At 47.2% G+C, this 22,057-nt stretch overlaps 1 protein-coding gene and 1 pseudogene across 4 annotated transcripts in view; both read right to left on the bottom strand.

Annotated features, from left to right (window-relative positions):
• Nucleotides 1–22,057, bottom strand: part of LOC123368703 (NACHT, LRR and PYD domains-containing protein 12-like) — a 135,219-nt gene that overhangs the window by 68,594 nt on the left and 44,568 nt on the right. For all 4 annotated transcript variants that reach the window (XM_045013747.1, XM_045013746.1, XM_045013745.1 and 1 more), the window contains one exon: nt 20,182–20,355. In XM_045013747.1, the coding sequence (XP_044869682.1) occupies nt 20,182–20,355 (174 nt within the window). The remainder of the gene's footprint in view (nt 1–20,181; nt 20,356–22,057) is intronic.
• On the bottom strand, nt 9,143–9,731 carry LOC123368156 (annotated as a pseudogene).

The following is a 22,057-nucleotide window of genomic DNA, read 5'->3' as shown; positions in this document are numbered from 1 at the left end:
CTGTAGCTATATTTAGAAATCTCACATAGGTACCTTCTTTGCGTTTTGTCAAATCTGCAGTGAAAGTGTTCTTAAAACAAACAACGTATGCGGGGTAATCATCCGAGACTGGTATGATATTAAATATATGGCAGAATGCAGGCAAAACAGAGCAGGACACATACAATGCTCCCCCATGGACTTCAATCACAAATTTAATTAAAGCATTATTTTTTAACAGCGTCATCAACAAGGAAGCCTGTCCTCTGGAACTGTGGCCAAAGCGTGAAGAGGCTTACGAATGTTTAGTATATCTGGTACATACAAACCTTGCAAAGCAGCTACAAAATTTCCATGTGAATGCCTATTCTCACTGGTGGATGGCATTGTAAATAAGAAGAGGGAAGTATTATATCCCTTAAATGTAAACAAATTTGTTTGTCTTAGCAATTGGCTGAATAAGAAGTAGGACTGAGTGGACTTCTGGCTTAAAGTTTTACATCGTTTTGTTTTTCCGTGCAGTAATGTAGCAAAAAAAATCTAAATTTGTAAGATGCACTTTCACGATAAAGAGATTGCACTACAGCATTTGTATGAGGTGAATTGAAAAATGAGATTTATTTTTATTATTTTTACTGTGCAAATATTTGTAATGAAAAATAATATAGCGTGAGCACTGTACACTTTGTATCGTGTTGTAATTGAAATCAATATATTTGAAAATGTAGAAAAACATCAAAATATTTAATAAATTTCAACTGGTATTCTATTGTTTAATAGTGAGATTAAAACTGTGATTAATTGTGATTAATTTTTTTAAATTGCAACTAATATTTTTAGTTAATCGCTTGAGTTACATGTGATTAGTCAACAGCTCTTCTTGGGAGATTTGTGTTCAATTACTGGCTCTTCCACACACAAGTCATTCCATTTTTATGGGACTCAATTTTTCATCTGAAAAATAATATTTCCTTCCCCTTCCCTTTTTCTGTCCTGCAATGAGATGGTCACACAGTGTGATACTCTGTATCTTGGGGGAACACCCTGCAAACCCATGTTCATCCTTTTAAAATGACTGTGTGGTATCTAATGCAAAGTTTGTCATGTCGGGTTTCTTCGGAAGGCTCATGATACACTGAGCATTGTTGTTATAGTAATGTTATAGGTTGCAATTTCATGTATATAGTTATGAGGATGAAAATGTGTCTTCATGGCTTAAAACAAGCCCAGGCAAAACTCTCCAGGAACAGAGGGGCAGTTCAAAACTCACCAGAGCATTTATGGGACAAACCCAGCCCAGCCCCACAGGAACAAAGGACACTGGCTTAGGCAGCAACAAAGGATCTGTTGGACTCTCGAGTGAATCACCTCCCTTCCCTTGGTCAGTCAGGGACTAGATGAGTTAATGCTCACCTGACCTGAAGTGGAGGGGGCAAAACTAAGAGGGAAAAAAGAACATGATAAAGGAAGAGATGTTTGCCATGCTCTTGCTCTCTCTTCCACCTCCATCTATAGACACCACCACCAAGTGACTGAAGCGCTGATCAAAGGAGGGAGCCTGGCTGAAGGGTAGCCAGCAAGCCTGTGGTGAGAAGCATCTAAGTTTGTAAAGGCACTGAAAGTGTTAAGAGCAGCTTAGAATGTGTTTTGCTTTTATTTCATTTGACCAAATCTGACTTCTTGTGCTTTGACTTATAATCACTTAAAATCTATCTTTTGTAGTTAATAAATCTGTTTGTTTATTCTACCTGAAGCAGTGGGTTTGGTTTGAAGTGTGTCAAAGACTCCCCTTGGGATAACAAGCCTGGTGTATATCAATTTCTTTGTTAAATTGATGAACTCCTATGAACTTGCAGCATTCAGCGGGTATAACTGGACACTGCAAGACGGAGGTTCCTAGGGTTGTGTCTGGGACTGGAAATATTGGCTAGTGTCATTCAGTTGCACAATCCAAGCAGTTTACATGCCCAGAGAGGGAGCTCCACACATAAGGGCTATGGAAGAAAAAGCTCATGCACGAGAGAGAGAGAGAAAACACCAGCTGGACTTGCTAGAGAAGCAGAACTAGAGGCCCCTGACCCCAACGTCTCCCATCACTCCAAAAATCCACAAATGGGAACACTTATGTCCTGAATACAATGAGGAGGAGGATATTGCTGGATATCTGACTACATTCAAAAGGCTGTGTATAATACATGAAATCCCTGATGACAGGAGTCAGAGGGGTAGCTGTGTTAGTCTGGATCTGAAAAAGCAGCAAAGAGTCCTGTGGCACCTTATAGACTAACAGACATGAGCTCCAATGCTCCAATACGTCTGTTAGTCTATAAGGTGCCATAGGACTCTTTGCTGCTTTTACTGATGATAAGAGAGTTCCTACCCTGATTGCAAAATTAACTGGTAAAGCTCAAAATGTATTCCATGGAATGCCTATTGAAGATGCTTTAGACTATTGTAAATTGAAAGGTATTGTTTTGCAAAGTTTTCAGATTATCCCTGAAACATATAGAGTTAAATTTAGGAATCATAGGAGGGATATTGGTATGAGGAATGGGGATATTGGTATGAGGAATGGGGAATATGTAAACAAAATGAAAGTTTTTGGTCAGCACTGGTCCAGTGAAAGCCATTATCAGAACTCCTGGTACTGATCTCTGACCTACATGCAGAACTCACCATATCAGCGTTGTCACTCGTCATGTCAATGTCGGTCACACTCCCGATCTATGGACCAGCATCAGTCACAAAGCCTTCGGCGTAGATTGCTGGTATACTATCACGGATCTGCTGAACACTGACTCCAGTCACCGGGATCTCAGTGCAGTGGGTTGTCGCCCTCACTCATTCACACTCCAGGCAAAACTCATTCACACTCCCTCCATGTTAGTGCAGTTGTCCTCAGTACATAGGCCCCAGAGGGGAAACAGGCAGGAACTCTCACAACTTACCTAGCAAATTTTGTGGGGACTGGCTCCAGTAAACCAGATATGGAGCACATTAAAGCTGTCAAAATTAATGGCAGGGAATGCTTGGGGTGGAAGGATACAGGGGCCCAGATCTCTCAGATTAAGTGGTGTGTGGGCGCAAAGGCTAGTATATTACCTGGCCAAATGGCAGAAATTATGGGGGTATGTGAAACCTGGTTCCCCATACCACTAGCTATAATGCATCTGACATGGGAAGGTTTGGAAAGTGATCTGGTTGTGGGGGTAATGGAAGGCATCTCAGCTGACATGTTAGTGGGTAATGATTTCTTTCACAAGGCTAAGACCATTAGTGTGGTGACCCGTAGCAAGAAGGAATATTGTATTGGGTCCTGGGAGGGAGGGGTTGAAGCCCCAGAAACTGCTGATGAGAATGGGGAAAGTCTCCTTGATTCCCCTGCGGCAGAAAGCAGCATTCTGCTTTCAGACAGGGGAGGGGCCATGGCTCCCCCATGCCCAAGGATGACAACATGCCCTCAGGGTCAAGGACGGGGGAAATGTTGTCTGTGACTGAGGACACTGTCCCAGTTGCTAGCTGCCAGGATTTTGCAGCTGAGCAAAAGACTGACCCCACTCTAGAAAGCATCAGAAAGTATGTTCTAGGGGGAATACCAGGGAGGGAGAACAGGGAGAATTTTTTGAAGAGGGTGGGAAGTTATAGAGAGAGGCTCCTGTGGGAAAAAAACATAAGCCCTGGGCAGCCCTTTAAACAGTTGGTTGTACCCAGCCAATGCCATGGGGACTTAATACAGCTAGTGCATGATGGTCCCTTGTCACTTGGGGGTACAAAGAACCTATGACAGGCTGAACTCTGGGGTACAAATGTGGGGACCCACATGAAAGACCCCCTAAGCTTATATTCAACCAGCTGAGGTTAAAAACTTCCCCAAGGCACAAATTCCTTTCTTTGTCCTTGGATGGTATTGCTGCCACCACCAAATGATTTACACAAAAATTCAGGGAAGGGTCACTTGGAATCCCTATCCCCCCAAAATATCCCCCCAAGCCCCTTCACCCCCTTTCCTGGGGAGGCTGGAGAATAATATACCAACCAATTGGTTAGCAATGTGAGCACAGACCAGACCCTTTGTCTTTAGGACACTGAAAAAATCAATCAGGTTCTTAAAAGAAGAACTCTATTTATAAAGAAAATGTAAAATAATCACACCTGCAAAATCAGGATGGAAGGTAACTTTACAGGGTAATAAAAAGATTTAAAACACAGAGGATTCCCCCCTGTGCTCACCTTTACAGTACAAAAACAGTAATTAAATTACCTTTATAGCATAGGAAAATTTACAAGTCAAAACAGAAGATAACCTAACGCATTTCCTTGCCCTACTTACAATTTTTGTAATTTTAGATGATCATTTCAGTTATATTTTCAGGAGATATTGTACCTGCTTAGTCTCTCCTCTGTCCTGAGAGGGAACAACAAAGAGAGACACAAACAAATTCTCCCCCCTCCCCCCTCCAGATTTAAAAGTATCTTCTTTCCTCATAGGTCCTTCTGTTCAGGTGCCAAGTAGGTTATTTGAGCTGATTAACCCCTTACAGGTAAAGCAATTTAGTACAGCTGCAAAGGAGGGATTTTACGTTACCTTTCTTTTTATATTTGTGACACAAGTTGAAGAAGAACTTCTACTGACCAGGAATACAAAATGACATAAAAGATTATTGCAGGTCTTGTGAACTGTACCAGGTGAGGAAAAGGCCTGTAGGACCCCAGAAAGTTCCTCTACATCCTTTGCCTGTGATACAGGAGGCATTCCTAAGGATAGCGATGGACATATCACCCACAGACCAATGGTTTAGTGGAAAGGTTCAATGGGACTCTAAAATCCATGTTAGGGATGTACACTAAGAAGAGGGGCCTAAACTGGGGTGAGTTATTACCATTTCTGTTGTAGGCTTACAGGGAGGTACCCCAAGAATCCACAGGTTTTTCCCCATTTGATCTTTTGTATGGAAGAAGAGTGAGGGGACCTCTTGATCTCATTAAAGATTCCTGGGATGGAAACACTGAGTTAAAAGAAGAACCGGTAACTGAAAGTTCAGAGGTTTCCAAAAAGAGTTAAAAAAGACATGATGGAAATCATTCAAACCAATCTCTAAGACAGTCAATCCAGGCAAAAGGCGTGGTACGATAAAAATACTTATAAGTGCACTTTTGAAATAGGGGATTTGGTAATGGTATGAAGCCATGCGAAAAAGTATAAAATGCAAACCTCTTGTGAGGGACCCTTCGAGGTAATAGAAGTGGCATATGAGGAAACATATCAAGTTAAAAAGCCCCTTCATGATGCTGGACCACAGCTAGCACATGTGAGCAGCCTGAAAGCCTATCACAACAGAGAGGCAGTGGTGAGCTGGAGCCGGTTCGCAAGAACTGGCTGTTAAATTTAGAAGCCGGTGTAGAACCGGTTGCTAAAGGGGTGGCCCAGCTTCCCCCGGGGGCAATTTAAAGGGCCTGGGGCTCCCAGCAGGGGCTAGAGCCCCAGGCCCTTTATATTGCCACCAAAGCCCCACTACTGGAGCCCTGGGGTAGGGCTGCGAGGCTCTGGGGGCTATTTAAAAAGTCCAGGACTCCCGCTGCTTCTACCACCCCGGCCCTTTAAATAGCCGCCAGAACCCCACTACTACTCCAGGGGTCCGGCGGCTATTTGAACGGCCAGGGCGGTAGAAGCAGGGGAGCCCTGGCCCTTTAAGTAGCCCCTGGAGCCCCAGGCTGCTGCTGCTACCCCAGTGGGAGGAGAAGGAGAAACTTGCGGGTTCTGAGGGGGGCAGGACATGGATTGGGGTTGGATGGGTGGGTGGGGAGACAGGCATGTGGGGCTTGTACTGCACTCACCGCGTGATTCCCTACCGGGTCTTCAGCGGCACTTCGGCAGTGGGGTGTGTGTGTGGGGGGGTTGTTCTTCATTTGCTCTGGGTGAAGGACCTGCCGCCGAAATGCAGCCGAAAACCCGGAGCGAGTGAAGACACCCCCCCCCCACTGCCGAAGTGCCACCAAGGACCCAGTAGGGAACTGGTTCTTAGGATTTTGGGAGCTCATCGCTGCAGAGAGGCCATAGTAAACATGATCTGTTGTGTGGAAGGGGAAACTGAGGCATGTATGGGCCACACACATCCCAGCCTCACAAGAACAAAGGACACTGACGTAGGCAGCTTGCAGTGTCCAGCGGGCATAACTGGACACTGCAAGACAGAGGTTCCTAGGGTTGTGCCTGGGACCGGAGATATTGGCTAGTGTCATTTGGTTGCAGAATCCAAGCAGCTTACATACTAGAGGCTGTGCGTGAACAACCCAGGAGTGGGGGTTCTCAGAGCAGAGTAGGGTAAGGCTGGCTCCCAGAATCAAGGATTGGTGAGACCTAGCAGATCACCAGTCCAGATAACACCAGGGGAACATCACAGTATGGTCCAGGTAGAATGCCAGGGCCCATCGGATATCCAGGACATGAAGCCGCCTTTCCTCACTGGTCCTGTGAGGCTTGGGACAGAATACTGGGAGGAAGATGTCCTGATTGACATGGAAGGCAGATACCACCTTCGGTAGGAAGGCCAGATGTGGACATATCTGTACCTTGTCTTTGTAGAAGACCATATATGGGAGTTCTGAGGTCAGGTTTTTAATCTCCCAACACTCGTCTAGTCGACGTCATTGCCACAAGGAAGGTGACCTTCCACAATAGATGGGAAAGGGAACAAGATCCCAAGGACTCAGAGTGGACCCATGAGCGTGAAGAGAACCAGAGTGAGGTCCCATTGGGGAACCAGATCCCTGGCAGGGGGGAAGAGCCTTTCAAGGCCTCTCAGAAACCGGACCAATATTTAGTGCAAGAACACCGATCTACCCTGGATTAGTGGATGAAAAGCCGAAATCGCAGCTAGATGGACCTTGATGGAAGAAAGGGCCAGGCCCTGATTCTTCAGGTGGAGAAGGTAGGTCAAAATGGACTGCAAAGGAGAATTCATCGGAGAGACACTACGCTCAGACACTCAGCAGGAGAACCTTGTCCATTTTGCCAGGATAGTCGCCGTACAGGAAGGTTTCCTGTTTTCCAAGAGGACCTGTTGCACACCACCCTAGAGCAGGCTCGTTCCTACAAGTTCAACCATGCAGCATCTATGCTGCGAGAAGGAGGGAGGTGAGACTGGTGTGCAGGAGGTGACCGTGATCCTGCAAGAGAAGGTCCCAATGGTTGGGCAGTGGACCCGGGGTGGGGGGGCTACTGTCAGGTTCAGCAGCGTGCCGAACCAGTGTTGGCATGGCCACACTGGGGCGATAATTATGATTCTTGCCTTGTCTCTCTTGATTTTTGACAGGATTCTGCCCATGAGCGGGATTGGCGGGAATGTGTAGATCAGACCTTCTCAACAAGACAGGAGAAAGGCATCGGAGAGGGCACCCTTGCTGAGGCCCTGCAGGGAGCAAAATTGATGACACCTCCTGTTCTGCCTGGTGGCAAACAGGTCCACTTGGGGAGTTCCTCAGCTCTGGAAGAGCATCCACACCATCACTGAGTGGAGCGACCACTTGTGGTGAGAAAAAAAAAGACTTGCTGAGGTGATCTGCCCACATGTTCCTGACGCTGGGAAGGTGACAGGGCTCCAGGTGGATTGTGTGCTGGATGCAAAAGTCCCATAGGCGAAGTGCCTCCAGACAGAGGGCTGACGAACATGCTCCTCCCTGCCTGTGGATGTAAAATATTGAGGCTGTGTGGCCCGTCAGCCCTGGAACAACTCTGCCGGACAACTGCAGAGGTAAAACCTAGCAAGCTAGGTGAACTGCTCTCAGCTCTTTGACACTGATATGCAACATCATTTCCTCTGCAGACCACATATCTTGCCTTCTCGCCGTGCTTAGGTGTCCTCTCCAACTGAGGTCTGAGGCATTCAACACCAGTAACATCAAGAATCATGGACTGTCGAATGGGATACCGATGAGAATCGCTCCGGGGTTGGTCCACCACTGCAACGTATTTATTACCTCCAGTGGGATGGTGACAACCTTATCCAGTTGATCTCTGGATGGGGTGTAGACTGTTGACAGCCACAGCTGGAGGGGTTGCATCCAGAGCCTTGTGTGGCAGACAACATATGTACATGCCGCCATGTGGCCCAGCAGCCATAGGCAGACCCGGGCCATCATGAGGCGGAACACAGAGACTACCCAACGATAAGGTCTCTCATCATCTGGAATCTGTCGCTTGGCAGGAACACCCTGGCCTTGATAGAATCAATGACCACCTCGATGAACTCCATCCTTTGCACAGGGACTAACGCTAATTTATCTTCATTTATCAACAGCCCTAGTCTCCTGCACATGGACAGCAACACCCCAACAGTGTCCTTGACCTGGGACCTAGAGTGACTCTTGACCAGCCAGTTGTCAAGATATGGGTAGATCAGGATACCTCAACACCTGAGGTAAGCTGCTGTTGCATCGCAGAAGAGCAAGAACAGAGTTCAACATTCAATGTGATCCCAAGCAGAGAGAGAGAGCGTGTGTGTGTATGCATATGCGTTTATTCATTCCCAGCATGCTCTTATATACAATATGGTAAGCAATCACAATTGCTAATTAATTAATTAAACCCACACAGCCGCAGCTGTAACCCATAGGGTAATTATCATCCTACACACCTGTCTGACTTATCATCCTGTTCACAATTAGCTGGCCAATGAGAACGAGCCCAAGGCCAGCCCTTCACACACAATTCCCAGCCCAGAAGCCTAAACAATCTCAGCATCTCACATTCTATTCCCACATCTCCCCCCTTTATTCACAATCAAAAGAAGAGGGAAAAGGAAAACAAGATAAAAACATTCGCCAAACATTTCCAACTTATAACAACATAACACCACAATCTATCACAAGCCAAAATTAAAACTTTATAAAGCCAACCCATATAACCATGCAATCCTTAACATATAACCCCAATAACACCAAACAAAAACAAGGCACAACAAATAAATAGTGCAAACTCTACAGGATTCCCCCCTTCCCAATAGAAGGATGTCAGGTGATCAGACTGACACTGAGGGAGGGGGAGTCCTAGAGAAAATACATAACCACATAAAAATCTTAACAACACAACAACAATTCTGGCCAGAAGACATCACAAAACAAAAAAAACACAAAACATAACTCTTAATAATAATTGCATGGTACACTAAATGCTATGCAGCCAGCACAAAATTTCTTGCAAGCACAGCAAAATTATCTCAAACAAATAAATATCAAACAGGAAAAAAAAATCCTGGCATAGCTCTTCAAGTCTCTCAAAATTAAGATGCCTTCTTCCTTCACAAGGTAAATTCTCATGAATGAACAAGTGATAGAATTGTAGAAACTGAAAAGCAGTTGTAGCTTTAACTCTCCAGTATAGCTTCTCTAACCCAATTTTCTCCATTCTCATCATGTCAGATACAGTGAACCTGTACTGGCTTATTCGAATTAAGTCAGTGGCTAAGGGAATGTTTCTTTCTTCTTCTACTGCTTTCACAGCCAAGTAGAAACAGCTTAGTCCAACACAGCCCAAATGTTTAGGCTGCACCTTCATTTTTGCCAAAGAATTGAGTTAAGCTGAGGAGATCTTTCACTTCAAAGTCTCACAACCTTGCAGTCATTCAGAGGCCATTGTCATGAGCAATTTCAATTAGTCTCAGGTCAGATGGTTAATATCTTAACTCTTGTTCCAACAGAGCATTGAGCTGATCTAGCAATTCCTGAGCTTCAGTTATTACAAGCATTTCAGTCATCGTGTGATCGGGGGCAGGCGCCGGGTCCTGCTCGGGGCCACGGGCACCTTACGTTTCCTAAAAGCCCGCCACATTTAAAAATAAACAAACCGCGCGCGCCGCCGCCGCCACCCCACGCTACCCGCTCCTACTCCTAAGCCTGCCGCGCTGCTCCCCTCGGCGTGATACAATAGTCACTTTAAATAAACCAATCTTTTACTCCAGATTATCTTCAGATTTTCACGCCATGGAGATTATAGTCCAAGATGATCAAGATCTACGCCGCGCCGGGAAGGAGACAGGGGAGGCGGGACGGAGGCAGGCGGCTGAGTCACAGCTCCTGCTGCTCTGCGATGCATATCACCGTCCTTTCTTCCGCTGATGCAGCGGTTCCCATGGTAGCTGCTCACCTCTGAGTTCGGGTGTGCCTCCCTTTTCAGACGCCCTGCAGCTTGCCGCTCAACACTGAGCTCAGGTGCGCCCCTCTTTTCGGACGCCCTGCGGCTCTCAGCCGCTCGACACTGAGACTCAGGTGTGTCCTTCTTTTTCGGACGCCCTGCGGCCACTGCTCGACACTGAGCTCAGGTGCGCCCTTCTTTTCGGACGCCCTGCGGCTCCCAGCCGCTCGACACTGAGACTCAGGTGCGCCTCCTTTTTTCAGGCCACCGACACTACTGCCCGCAGCTTCTCCACCATTTGTTGCATCACAGAAGAGCAGGAACAGAGTTCAACATTCAATGTGATCCCAGGCAGAGAGCGAAAGCGTGTGTGTGTATGCATATGCGTTTATTCATTCCCAGCATGCTCTTATATACAATATGGTAAGCAATCACAATTGCTAATTAATTAATTAAACCCACACAGCCGCAGCTGTAACCCATAGGGTAATTATCATCCTACACACCTGTCTGACTTATCATCCTGTTCACAAGTAGCTGGCCAATGAGAACGAGCCCAAGGCCAGCCCTTCACACACAATTCCCAGCCCAGAAGCCTAAACAATCTCAGCATCTCACATTCTATTCCCACAAGCTGCCACCACCGACATGCACTTGGTAAACACAGCCGGTGCCATAGTCAAACCAAAGGGGAGCACTGCAAACTGGTAGTGGGCGACTCCACCATGAAGCAGAGGAAATGTCTGTGTCCTTGAAAGATTGCTAGGTGAAAGTACGCATCCTTCAGGTTTAGGGTGATATACCAGTCTCCCAGATCCAGGGAGGGAATGATGGAGGCCAGGGAGACCATGCGGAACTTCAACTTCTTGAGCTATTTGTTGAGGTATCGCAGATCCAGAATGGGTCTTAGTCCCCCTTTGGCTTTGGGGATTAGAAAGTACAGGAATAGAACCCTGTGCCCCTGAGGTCTAGGGGAACCTCTTCTATGGCCCCTGCCTGCAAAAGGCCCTGCACCTCCTGTTGCAGTAGACTCTCATGAGAGGGGTCCCTGAAGAGGGATGAGGAGAGAGGGTGGGAAGAGGAGACAGAAATAAACTAGAGGGTATAGCCTTGTGCCACAGTATTGAGGACCTAATGGTCTGAGGTTATAAACGCCCAGACCGTGAGGAAAAAAGATAAGTGGTTGGAGAAATGTAGGAGGGACAGGATCCAGGACAGTGGCTGGAATGTCGCCCTCAGGCACACCCTCAAAATGCCCCCTTCCACCCCAGCAGGGAGTGGGAAGAACCAGTCTGTGCAGAGGTAGAGGGTTTCTGGCCCTGACGGCATTTGTAGCCCTTGCCATTCTTCTGGAAGTGCTCTTGCCTAGGCTGGCTATGCTGCTGCTGGGGAGGCTGTGGCTTAAAACGCTTTCTTTGCGGGTCCAGGGTGTATAGGCCTATGGTCCTAAGCATAGTGCGTGAATCCTTTAGCCTGTGCAGTTTATCATCCATGTTTTCTGGAAACAGGGCTTGGCTGTTGAACAGAGTGTCTTGGATGGACTGTTGGACCTCCATCGACAAGCCCAAGGACTGCAGCCACATCGCCCTCCTCATAGAGATGACTGAGGCCATGGTCTGCACAGCAGAATCAGCTGCATCCAAAGCCGCCTGCAGCACTGCCCTCACCACTCCCTGCCCCTCTTCCAGGATTACCTGGAATTCCTTCCTGGGGTCCTCTGGGAGGGAGTCCACGAATTTGGCCATCAACTGCCAAATATTAAAATCATAACGGCCCACCAAGACCTAATCGTTTGCCACCCTCAGTTGCAGGCTCGAGGATGAATAAACTTGTCTCCCAAATTAGTTTAGTTTCTTTGACTCTTTATTTTTGGAAGTAGCCCCCGGTTGCCCCTGTCTTTCCCACTCATTGACAGCCAACACCACCACCGAGTTTGAGGCAGGGTTGGTATTCACACAAGTATTCACACCCTTTTGCGGGCATATAGTATTTACACTCTGCCCACCCGGAAATTAGGGGTAGCGATGAGGGCGTCTGTCAAACGGCCTTGGTAATCTTGGCCACCCCCTCATGTACTGGCAGCACCATCCTAGTAGAGGCTGTCGAGGCGAGGACATTGAAGAGAGTGTCAGAGGGCTCCTCAAGCTCCTCACTCTCCAGCCCCAAATTAGAGGTTAACCTCTTCAAAAGCTCCTGATGAGCTTTGGCATTGTCCTAGGGGACCATAGGTGGGGGTTCCGTGATGGCCTCATCAGGTGATAAGGACAATGATGCAGGTACAGCAGGTGCCACCACCTCTGCAACCTGCTCAGTAGGACTCTCTTCCCCAGTTTGTTGCACTTGGGATGTCCCAAGCATGGTTACAGCCGTTACCAGCAAGCGGGAGACTATGTCAGAGGCTTGTCGGAAACTCCAGACACCAATCTATGCCCCTGAAATGGCTGAGGGATCCCCCACAGGTTTCAAGCAGGCCAAGACATAGGCCTTTGGCCTTGGGGCCATGATGCTCCTGGCGGTGCCACAGGGGAGACTGGAGCACATGGAGGAAGACCTTGACCCACCTGCAGGGGCTCCTGGTCTGACTCTGAGCCCGAAGATGAAGGGCCATGCTCCAAAGACAGGGACCGTACCGAGGCCAATCAGGTGCCTCGGTCCTGGCTGTGCCTGATGCCATGCTCCACGCGGGATGAGTGAGGGCGACAACCCACTGCACTGAGATCCCGGTGACTGGAGTCAGTGTTCAGCAGATCCGCAATAGTGTCCCAGCAATCTACGCCAAAGGCTTTGTGACTGATGCCGGTCCATAGATCGGGAGTGTGACCGACATTGACATGACGAGTGACAATGCTGATACGGTGAGTTCTGCATGTAGGTCAGAGATCAGTACCAGGAGTTCTGATAATGACTTTCACTGGACCAGTGCTGACGTGATGAGGAGCGGCTACGGTGCTCCTGATACCAGGGTCGCGGGGTTGAGCACGCCTCAGTAGGTTTGTGCCATTCCACCAGCGACCGACGCTTCAAGCCCGCAGAGCGATGACCAGAGTCCAGGGACTTGCACTGGGGGCTCTGACTGGAGGGCAGCCCCATGTCCAATGCTTGATGACTCTGTGCAGGCAAGCGCTGGCGGGATGCTCCCTGAGGAGGCGAGTGGTGCCACACTGACGGGGACCAAGGAGATGGTCCATAGGCAGCCTTACCCCTTTATTCGGGAGCTGCCGATGCTGGTGTGAGCGGCACCGGAAGGGACAAAACGTCCTGTACTGCTTCCAGCATCTCTGGTGTTGACAGCATCGTCAGGTGCTGGACTCCCTTGATGCTGTCCGATGTAGCAGGCACATCCCGTGATGAGCTGACCTGCTCGACAAAAGCTGGGGCTCCACTTCCACTTGGAAGGGATGAGCTACCCTTCATGGGTCTGGGCTCACCTCCTGCCCTCTCCTTGCCCTTGCGAGCAGGAGAACGACCTCTCCCGGTCTTCCTCTTTTTACTAGGCGGTGCCAGGGAGGTTGACTTTCGTCTGACTAACGACAGTGCCGGTGGGGCACTATGCACCAAAACCGTGGTGCTGGGCATGGAGTCCGATCTCGGCTGCTCCAGTGCCGATGTCAGCGCCGACTTCATAAGGAGTGCTTTGAGTCAGATGTCCTGTTCTTTCTTGGTGCGGGGCTTAAAACTCTTGCAAATGTGACATCTGTCGCTGATGTGAGACTGCCCCAAACACCGTGAAAACTGGTATGAGGGTCAGTGACCAGCATAGGCTTCCTACATAGGTCACAGTTCTTAAAACCTGGGGAGCAGGGCATGCCCCTTTCTGAGGCTAAGTCCCATCTGGAACAACTATAACTAACTAACTAACACTAAAGGAACTAATACTAACAGTAAAATACTATTTACAGTAGACAGTTCACAACGAACAGTTCTAGAGAAGCAAAGGTTTGCAGAAGCAAAGGAACATTCCAGCACCATCACTGGCCATAAGAAGAAACTGAGGGTGGGGGGAGCCGGCCATGCCTCTTATTCCGCGGCATATGCACACCACTCCAGAGGGTGCCAGAGCCGGCTCCCTATGGATACCACTGAGAAAAAAACATTTGGCACTAGTACATGTGGTGAGCACACACACCTACAATGGAATGGACATGAGGAAGCACTCGAAGAAGAATTTGAACATCTTGGCATTCTACAGCATTGCGGCAACTGTGGGAAAATGAAGCCATGGAGCCTCATTGCATCTGGGATGGAGATGAGGCCTATGTTCCTCAGAGACAGGAAGCTCTGACAAGGGAGATTTAGGTAATAATTGGAGATATACCAATCTCCTAGAACTAGAAGGGACCTTGAAAGGTCATCAAGTCCAGCCCCCTGCCTTCACTAGCAGGATCAATTTTTTGCCCCAGACCCCTAAGTGGCCTCCTCAAGGATTGAACTCACAACCCTGGGGTTAGTAGGCCAATGCTCAAGACCACTGAGCTATCTCTCCCCCTTTCTAAGACCATTATGTGCCCCATCCACATCCCCTCCCTGGGAACCTGTTCTTTTATGGGGAACTTCAAGACCATCACATCCATATGATTCCATGCCTTCATGGATCTATTAGTCCATGTAGGTTTCCCCCATCCATGGGGGCAGAGCCTAGGAGCTGATCTCACTTTTAGTCTCAGAGGAAGTTTTCTCTTCAAATATCATCAACTCCTCATCTATCTCTGAAATCACAGCCTCCTCTCTTATGTCTACTCAGCCTGTATGCTCCCTCAGAATTAAAGAAATCAATATACTTCCATTTCCAGGATCAGTCTCACCCCAGACTCTAACGTACCAGAAAGCTCAGAGGTATTCCTTCTTCTGCCAGGTGCAAAACCAGGCATTCATAGCAATGACCTGCTACACCTGGGAATTCCTATACAGAACCATGTGCTAAACAGATGATTTGATGGTACAACTGAGATTCACAAACTAATTTCTGTAGGGGATTCATATGCTCACCCCTTTGGGGAATGAGATTTTCTTTTTTTCAGAGTGGAATTACATTAGATCATTGAATCTTGGAAACAACAGAAAAAGAGATATTCCATTCAATTCCTCTCTAGATTGCTGTCCCACTCTTATTCCTCAGTCTTTTTCAGTCCTTTGACACTGTTGTCCATTCCTTTGTCACCCTCCCTGTTGTTAGTCAAAACATGTTAGGGCCAGGTGTGATGCTGTATGATTGAAATATGACCATGTTTATCATTGTTTCTAACACAGTTATACAACTGCAACAAAACTTGGACAGAATCCATCATGGAAGATGCCAATGGAAAAGTTATGATTTGCTAAATATGATTCTCCTGATTATATGCATGTATCCCTTTTTATCTGAAGTTATAAATATTGTCTATGTACTGGCATTCTACATATGTGCCATATTCCTGGGCAAGACCCACATGGTAGTTTACATCTAGTCTAGCCAGCCATTGTTAATGGACTGACTATTCAAGATTGATGGCCCATTAAAGGCCATTAACCCTCACAATGGGTCATAGAAGATAAAACTCATGCCACCCAGCAAGCCTTCCTATGGACTCCCCAGCCAGAATATGGGTAATGGCGGTGACTGAAAGTCATCAAAGCATATAAGGGCATGTGACTTGCTCATGTGACACTGGACTCCATCCTGTGCCTGTAATTTTCCACAAACTGAGACGGTGAGATTTGTATGGGACACTAAAATTCCACTCATATGGCAGAAGATATAAAAGATCCTGGAAATGTCTCCATTTTGCCTCTTTCCTACTCCGATTCTCTGGACTGTGGATTTACAACAGAAAGGAGCATATTGACCATGGACAATCTTTCAGAAGTTAACAGAGATTTTAAAAGTCAGCTGTCTGTAACATCACTGCTACCAACCACGTATAAGAACTTTGCAATGATTGTATATATACACATGATATATTAAACCCTTTAACTCTACTTCTTTTCTCTTGAAAATAAACATTTAGAGTTTAGATATTAAAGGATTGGCAACAGCGTGATTATTGGGTTGTATATTGACTTGGCTACTTGGCTGGTCTCTTGAGATCAGAAGAACCCTTTGTTTGATAAAAATGGCTTACAGTAATCATTCTTCATAGAGTCTAGTGTCTGGGTGGTGAAATAAGTGCTGAAATGCCTAAGGAGAGTGCATTTCTGGCTTCTTGTTAACCGGTGAGGTGAGACAGAAGTTTACTTTTGTAACTACCTCGGTATAGCTAATGGTAGAATAATGACCAGTTTGGGGTGACCCTGCCCTATTTCTCAGCACTTTGTCCTGAATCTGGTATTCTCAGCTGTGACCCATTGAGGCACGGTGACACCAGGGTACATGACATTAATATGTTATGTGTATTTTATGTCTTTGCCACAATTTTGTTCACTTTTGCTCACTTATGTCAAAAGATAAATATCTCATATTATTCTAAAAAGCAAAATGCAGCTTTTGGCATTAGCAACTATAAAACCAGTCAAAGGCAAGATACATCCACTGTACATCCTAGTATAGGTTGGGTGGTGCTTTCATGGCACTTTATAAGGTAGTATTGAAAACAAAGAGAACCCCATGATCAGGAAAACAAGGTAAACAGGTGAGTGGTGAGTTCTAGCCCTGGGTGAAATATTTAGTGCTTTCTAACTTGGAAACAACCATGCTGTACTATGTCGGATGCATATTGTTGAAGCACAAATTCTGTGTAAGGTGAAGATGCTGCGAGATTAATTCATTCCCAGAAGGAGTGATGTATGCCTCCTTTTCATATTGTACTGTTTTGTCTCTTATTAATAAACTACGGCAAGGTTCGTTATTTGGTCTCTTAAATATTTTTAATGCCGAACTGTAAGTGTTGCCAAACAATTGGCTATACCTCAGTGAATACTGTTTGTATTGTGTTAGTGACACAATTCACTGTACCTGGGGGAGATATAAGCACCATGTTCAGATGGCAGCAGTTCACTTTTTAAGCAACAACAGCTGATGTGAGCCCCTCTTTCTGAGGTTCCGCAAACTGAACTGGTTTCCCATTCCCTTCCAGACTGAATTCAGAATCATAGTCATAATTTGCAAGGCCCTAAATAGGTTATGATCTGACATGTACATTAGAGCAGTGCTTCTCAAAGCCGGTCCGCCGCCAATTCAGGGAAAGCCCCTGGCGGTCTGGGATGGTTTGTTTACCTGCCGCGTCTGGAGGTTCAGCTGATCGTGGCTCTCACTCGCTGCGGTTCACCGTCCCAGGACAATGGGGGCTGTGAGAAGGGCGGCCAGCACATCCCTCGGCCTGTGCTGCTTCCTGCAGCCTCCATTGGCCTGGGACAGCAAACCATGGTAAGTGGGAGCCATGATCAGCCGAACCTGCGGACGCGGCTGGTAAACAAACAGGCCCGGACTGCCAGGAGCTTTCCCTGAACAAGTGGCAGACCAGCTTTGAGAAGCACTGCATTAGAGAACTCCATGTTGCAACTTGCATCAGTATGACTGAAGTGGAAGCTGCAAGGATGCAGTGCAGCCACACTAGCCATTCTCTCAGGGGCACACAATGCACTTCCTCCACAATAAGCACACTCTGAAAATATTGCAGGGCCTGTGGGTTGTTGAACCTACCATACATTTCTTCGCGCTGCTCCCTGGAGCAGGTGCTTAGTGTCTATGGCTTACAGAGTTTGTGTGCATGTATTCACTATTTTTGGTTTGCTGCATTGCCCGCTTTAAATGGTTGTGTCCTGCACGAGGATCTGCACATGCATTGTGAGCAGTGATACCCTCACACTTGTAGATACCATGACAAAGGGTCAGTTGCTCCTAATGCCATTCCACACACCCATACTGTTTGTTGGCCTGGAGACCCAGAGTGTATAATGAAGAGCAACAACAGAGTTGAGTGTCAGTGCTCATGGAAGTGAGGAGCTGGATATTTTTCCTTTAATTCATTTCTTCAATAATGTTGTTAGTATCTTAGGCAGAGCTTGTTTGTTTAAATTTTCTTATTTGTTCATTAGTTTTGCTGGTTCATGGTTTGTTTTGTAGCTGCTGAACTCAGTCCTCTCTCTCCTGTGTTATCCTTTAGGAGGTAGAGATGAGAGTGCTCTGGGCCCAAAGGAAGAATATTGTTTGCCAGAAACAACACCAGGGTCAGCATGTGTCATAAACATGCTAAGTGTAGCATAAAATCCCTCCTTTACCTGTAAAGGGTTAATCAGTTCCATTAACCTAGTTGGCACCTGACCAAAAGGACCAATGCAGAAAGAAGATACTTTCAAATCTGGGGAGGGGGGAAAGTTTTTGTTTGTGCTGTTGTTGTTCTCTCGGAAGACAAAAAGAGATCAAGCAAGTAACCCAGCTCCTACTGAATGATACATCTAAAATTACAGAAATAGTAAGTAATAGGAAGGAAATGTGTTAGAGTATCTTTTGTTTTAGCTTGTGAATTTTCCCTGTGCTAACAGGGAGGTTTATTCCTGTTTTTTGTAACTTTGAAGTTTTGCCTAGAGGTGAATCCTCTGTATTTTGAAATCTTATTACCTTATAAAAATTACCTTCCATCCTGATTTTACAGAGGCGCTTCTTTAACTTTTTTTTCTTTATAATAAAGTTCTGAGGTTGTTTTTTTGTTTTAAGACTCTGATTGGTTTTTAGTATCCTAAAAACACAAGGGTCTGGTCTGTGCTCACCTTGTTTACTTATCTGGTTGGTAGATTATTCTCAAGCCTCCCCAGGAAAGGGGGTGAAGGGGCTTGGGGTGATATTTTGAGGAAACAGGAACTCCAAGTGGTCCTTTTCCTGAATCTTTGTCTAACTCACTTGGTGGTGGCAGCAGTACTCATCCAAGGACAAGGAAGGATTTGTGCCTTGGGGAAGTTTTTAACCTAAGCTGGCAGAAATAAGCTTGGGGGGTCTTTCATGCGGGTCCCCACATCTGTACCCCAGAGTTCAGAGTGGGGAGGAAACCCTGACTGCATGAGATGGAGTTGGTGTAATAAGAGGAAAGATAAAAAATAAGAGAAAAGGAAATGGGGTGGGTGTGACACAGAGAGCATTTGGCAAAGGGTTCTCTGTTCTTTGCAAACAGCTCTCGCCTCATACCAGACAAACTCACTACACCAAACATATCTTACAAGGTATTTATCCATTAAGTACAACATGTAACATATCTACAGAAAGCTGTGTTGTCTACCCTTGCCACATCCCAGGAAAACCATAAAAGACCATGGCAAATGATCAAAACCACTTGGAGGTGAAAACCTTACAGCAGACAGGGGACCGCCCTGGCTATGAATACAGCAGACGACAGTTTTCAGTATAACAGAGTGTAGGGAAAGGCACTCTGTATTTATTCACTGAGGAAACCCCTTGAGGAGTTGTGGGGGCTGTCCTGAATGTTTGGATCCTGGTTCATATGAAATCAGCTAGTTCTGCAACTGACTGAATTTTGTGGGAAAAAGCTACTTTATTAGCTAGGAAAGGTAACTACTGACAGGTGTAGACCCCGGTTCATGATTTTATGATTTTGTTTTGTGTTGTAATCAGTTGTTTCCATCACTTTCTCTCATTTCTAGATAATTCTTTTTTTCCTCTTTCTTAAATAAACCTACTTTTGTTTTATTACAAGAATTCACAAGTGCTTTGTGGTGTAGTGGAGCGGTGATTTAAAGTAAATCTGGTAAACTAGGGTACACGGCACATTTGCATTCAGAGGATCTGGTAATTATGTGAGTATCCAGAGTCAGGGGCTGGGTATCACAGGAGAGCCATTCAAAGGGACTCAGTGATTAGGGTGCCTCTCGTCAGCCTAAATGGCAAAGCTGGGGCTGGCATAAGCCTAGAGGAGAGTGCTTTTGTGCGATAAGGGCTGGTGGTGTTAGGCAACTGGTGCCCAGCTACTACAAGTAAGACCCCCTCTTGCTGTAGGCGGGGGTAACAAAGTGACTCTCAGTCCTCGAGAACCATCAGAGTGAGGCAGAGAGAGAAAAATCCTTTTGTCCCCTTCACCGTCTCTCACCTTGCCAAGTACTTTACACAGAGGACACCTGTGAATACACAGAGGAGGCCAAATGTTACTTACTCCAATTTCTGCAGTTTGCAGTGTGGATGTTTCAGTCCCGCACACAGCAGCCGCACTCCAGCATCACCCAGATAATAATTATCAGGCAGTTTCAGCTCTGTCAGGCTCTGGCTGGTGCTGAGAACATCAGCGAGATCCCCGCAGACAGTCTCTGTGAGACCACAATAGCTCAAGCTGCAGCCGGAGAGAGAAACACAGACAAGAGGGATCAGGCTGTGAGTAGGGCTCATCGCAGCTGTTCCGACAGGCATCCCTGCCCAACAACCCCTCTCTCTGACCCATCAGCACCCAGAATGAACCTGAACCGCCCTTCCCCCCTCCGCTTTCCAAGCCCTACTTTTTGTCCAATGAGAAACCAGTGTTGGGAGGGACTTCCTGCCTAAGACCCACCCCTTCCACTTCATTCTTCACCAGTCAGTATTGTGAATGGCCCAGACACCCCAATCCTTAAACCTCTGCCATTATCCAATAAGGATGAAGGTTTGGGGTAAGACTTCCTCACACAGCACCGCCCCTCAGCCTTTCCGCTGACCAACCAGAATTTAAGGGGCAGCCCTCTGGCCACCCTAAGTCCCCCCTACCCAGCTCTCAGCCAATCAGACTGGACTGGGCACTGATCAGCCCCGGGATGGTGCGACCCAATCAGAGCAGCCCCATCACTACAGGGAGGCTGTAGCGGAGCCCCCTCCCCAGGCAGCTGGACCAGGCTCAGAGCAGGAGGAGCTGGGAGATCCTGTCCCTCCGCGCCCCTGGCACTGGCCCTGCAGAACACAGCTGTCTCCTGTCCCTGGCTCTGTCCCTCAGGCCTGGGGAAGGAAGGAAGCTGCGAGGCCCAGCACTGGCAGCATCACACCCACCTTCCTTTGAGACCAGGGACCAAAGGGTGGGGGATGAAGGATTAGAAAACAAAAAAGTGACAAGCCCCACAACAAGGGGGATCTCCAAAATTTGGGGTGGGGGAGTCCTGAGAGGAGGGCGACCATGTGACCCTGTTGGCAGGGCCTGTTCCAGGAACTCTGGTGGGGTTATTACAACAGAAATGTTCTGCTAGTTTCTGCATCTTCCCTGCAGAGTGGGCTCCCAGGGGAGCTGCCAACCAGCGGAGTGTGGAACTATGCCAGCAGCATGGCCATGACCATGTGCATCTCCGAGACCAGCCCCCAGCATGGCTGTCACATACTGCCACTCCTCCCTCCCGCCAGGACTCATAGGAAGCCCTCTGCACCCCCAACAGCTGCTAAATCTTGCATAGATGTGAAACACCCCTCCCACCATAACTGTCACCTGCAGAGCCTCCTCCATCACTACAGTTGCCTTGAAAATATGGTCACTCTGCCGAATGGGGAGGGGAGTCCCAATGTTTGGGAGAGAAAAGGACCCCTAATTTCTATGAGGGAGAGAAGCCCCCACTCCCTGAGGAGACCCCAGGTTCAGTAAGGGTTGGTAGAGCCCCTGAGATATTTTGGGGGCAGTAAGAGAGGAGCCCACAATGGGATGAGAGACTCTAAGTTTGTGTTGAACAGGGAAAGACAAAAAAAGCTAGGTGTATGCAGGGAATTGGGGAGATAAGTGCTAACTGGGAGACGTGGGGAGAGGCTGTTCTTGATGAAGCAACAACAAGAGCTCCACAAGATTTAAAGGTAAGAAAGGAGAGAAGACAAGTGAGAAGTTGAGGAGAAAGGGACCCCAAAGTGGGGAGAGGACACGTAAAGGGAAAGAAGGACCCCAACTGGGATAAAAAAGGAAAGACACCCCGAAACAAGGAATAGCGTTAGGAGTAAGCTTTGGTGTTATCTGCCTGGGGCTCTGACTAGAGACCATTCTTGAGGCAGAGTTTCTCCTTGGGAATTTGGTGCTGGGCTCAGATCTCTGGATG

Source organism: Mauremys mutica, chromosome 4 (assembly GCF_020497125.1).
Source record: "Mauremys mutica isolate MM-2020 ecotype Southern chromosome 4, ASM2049712v1, whole genome shotgun sequence".
Classification (NCBI taxonomy): Eukaryota; Metazoa; Chordata; order Testudines; family Geoemydidae; genus Mauremys; species Mauremys mutica.
This window is presented reverse-complemented; position numbering and strand designations above follow the sequence as displayed.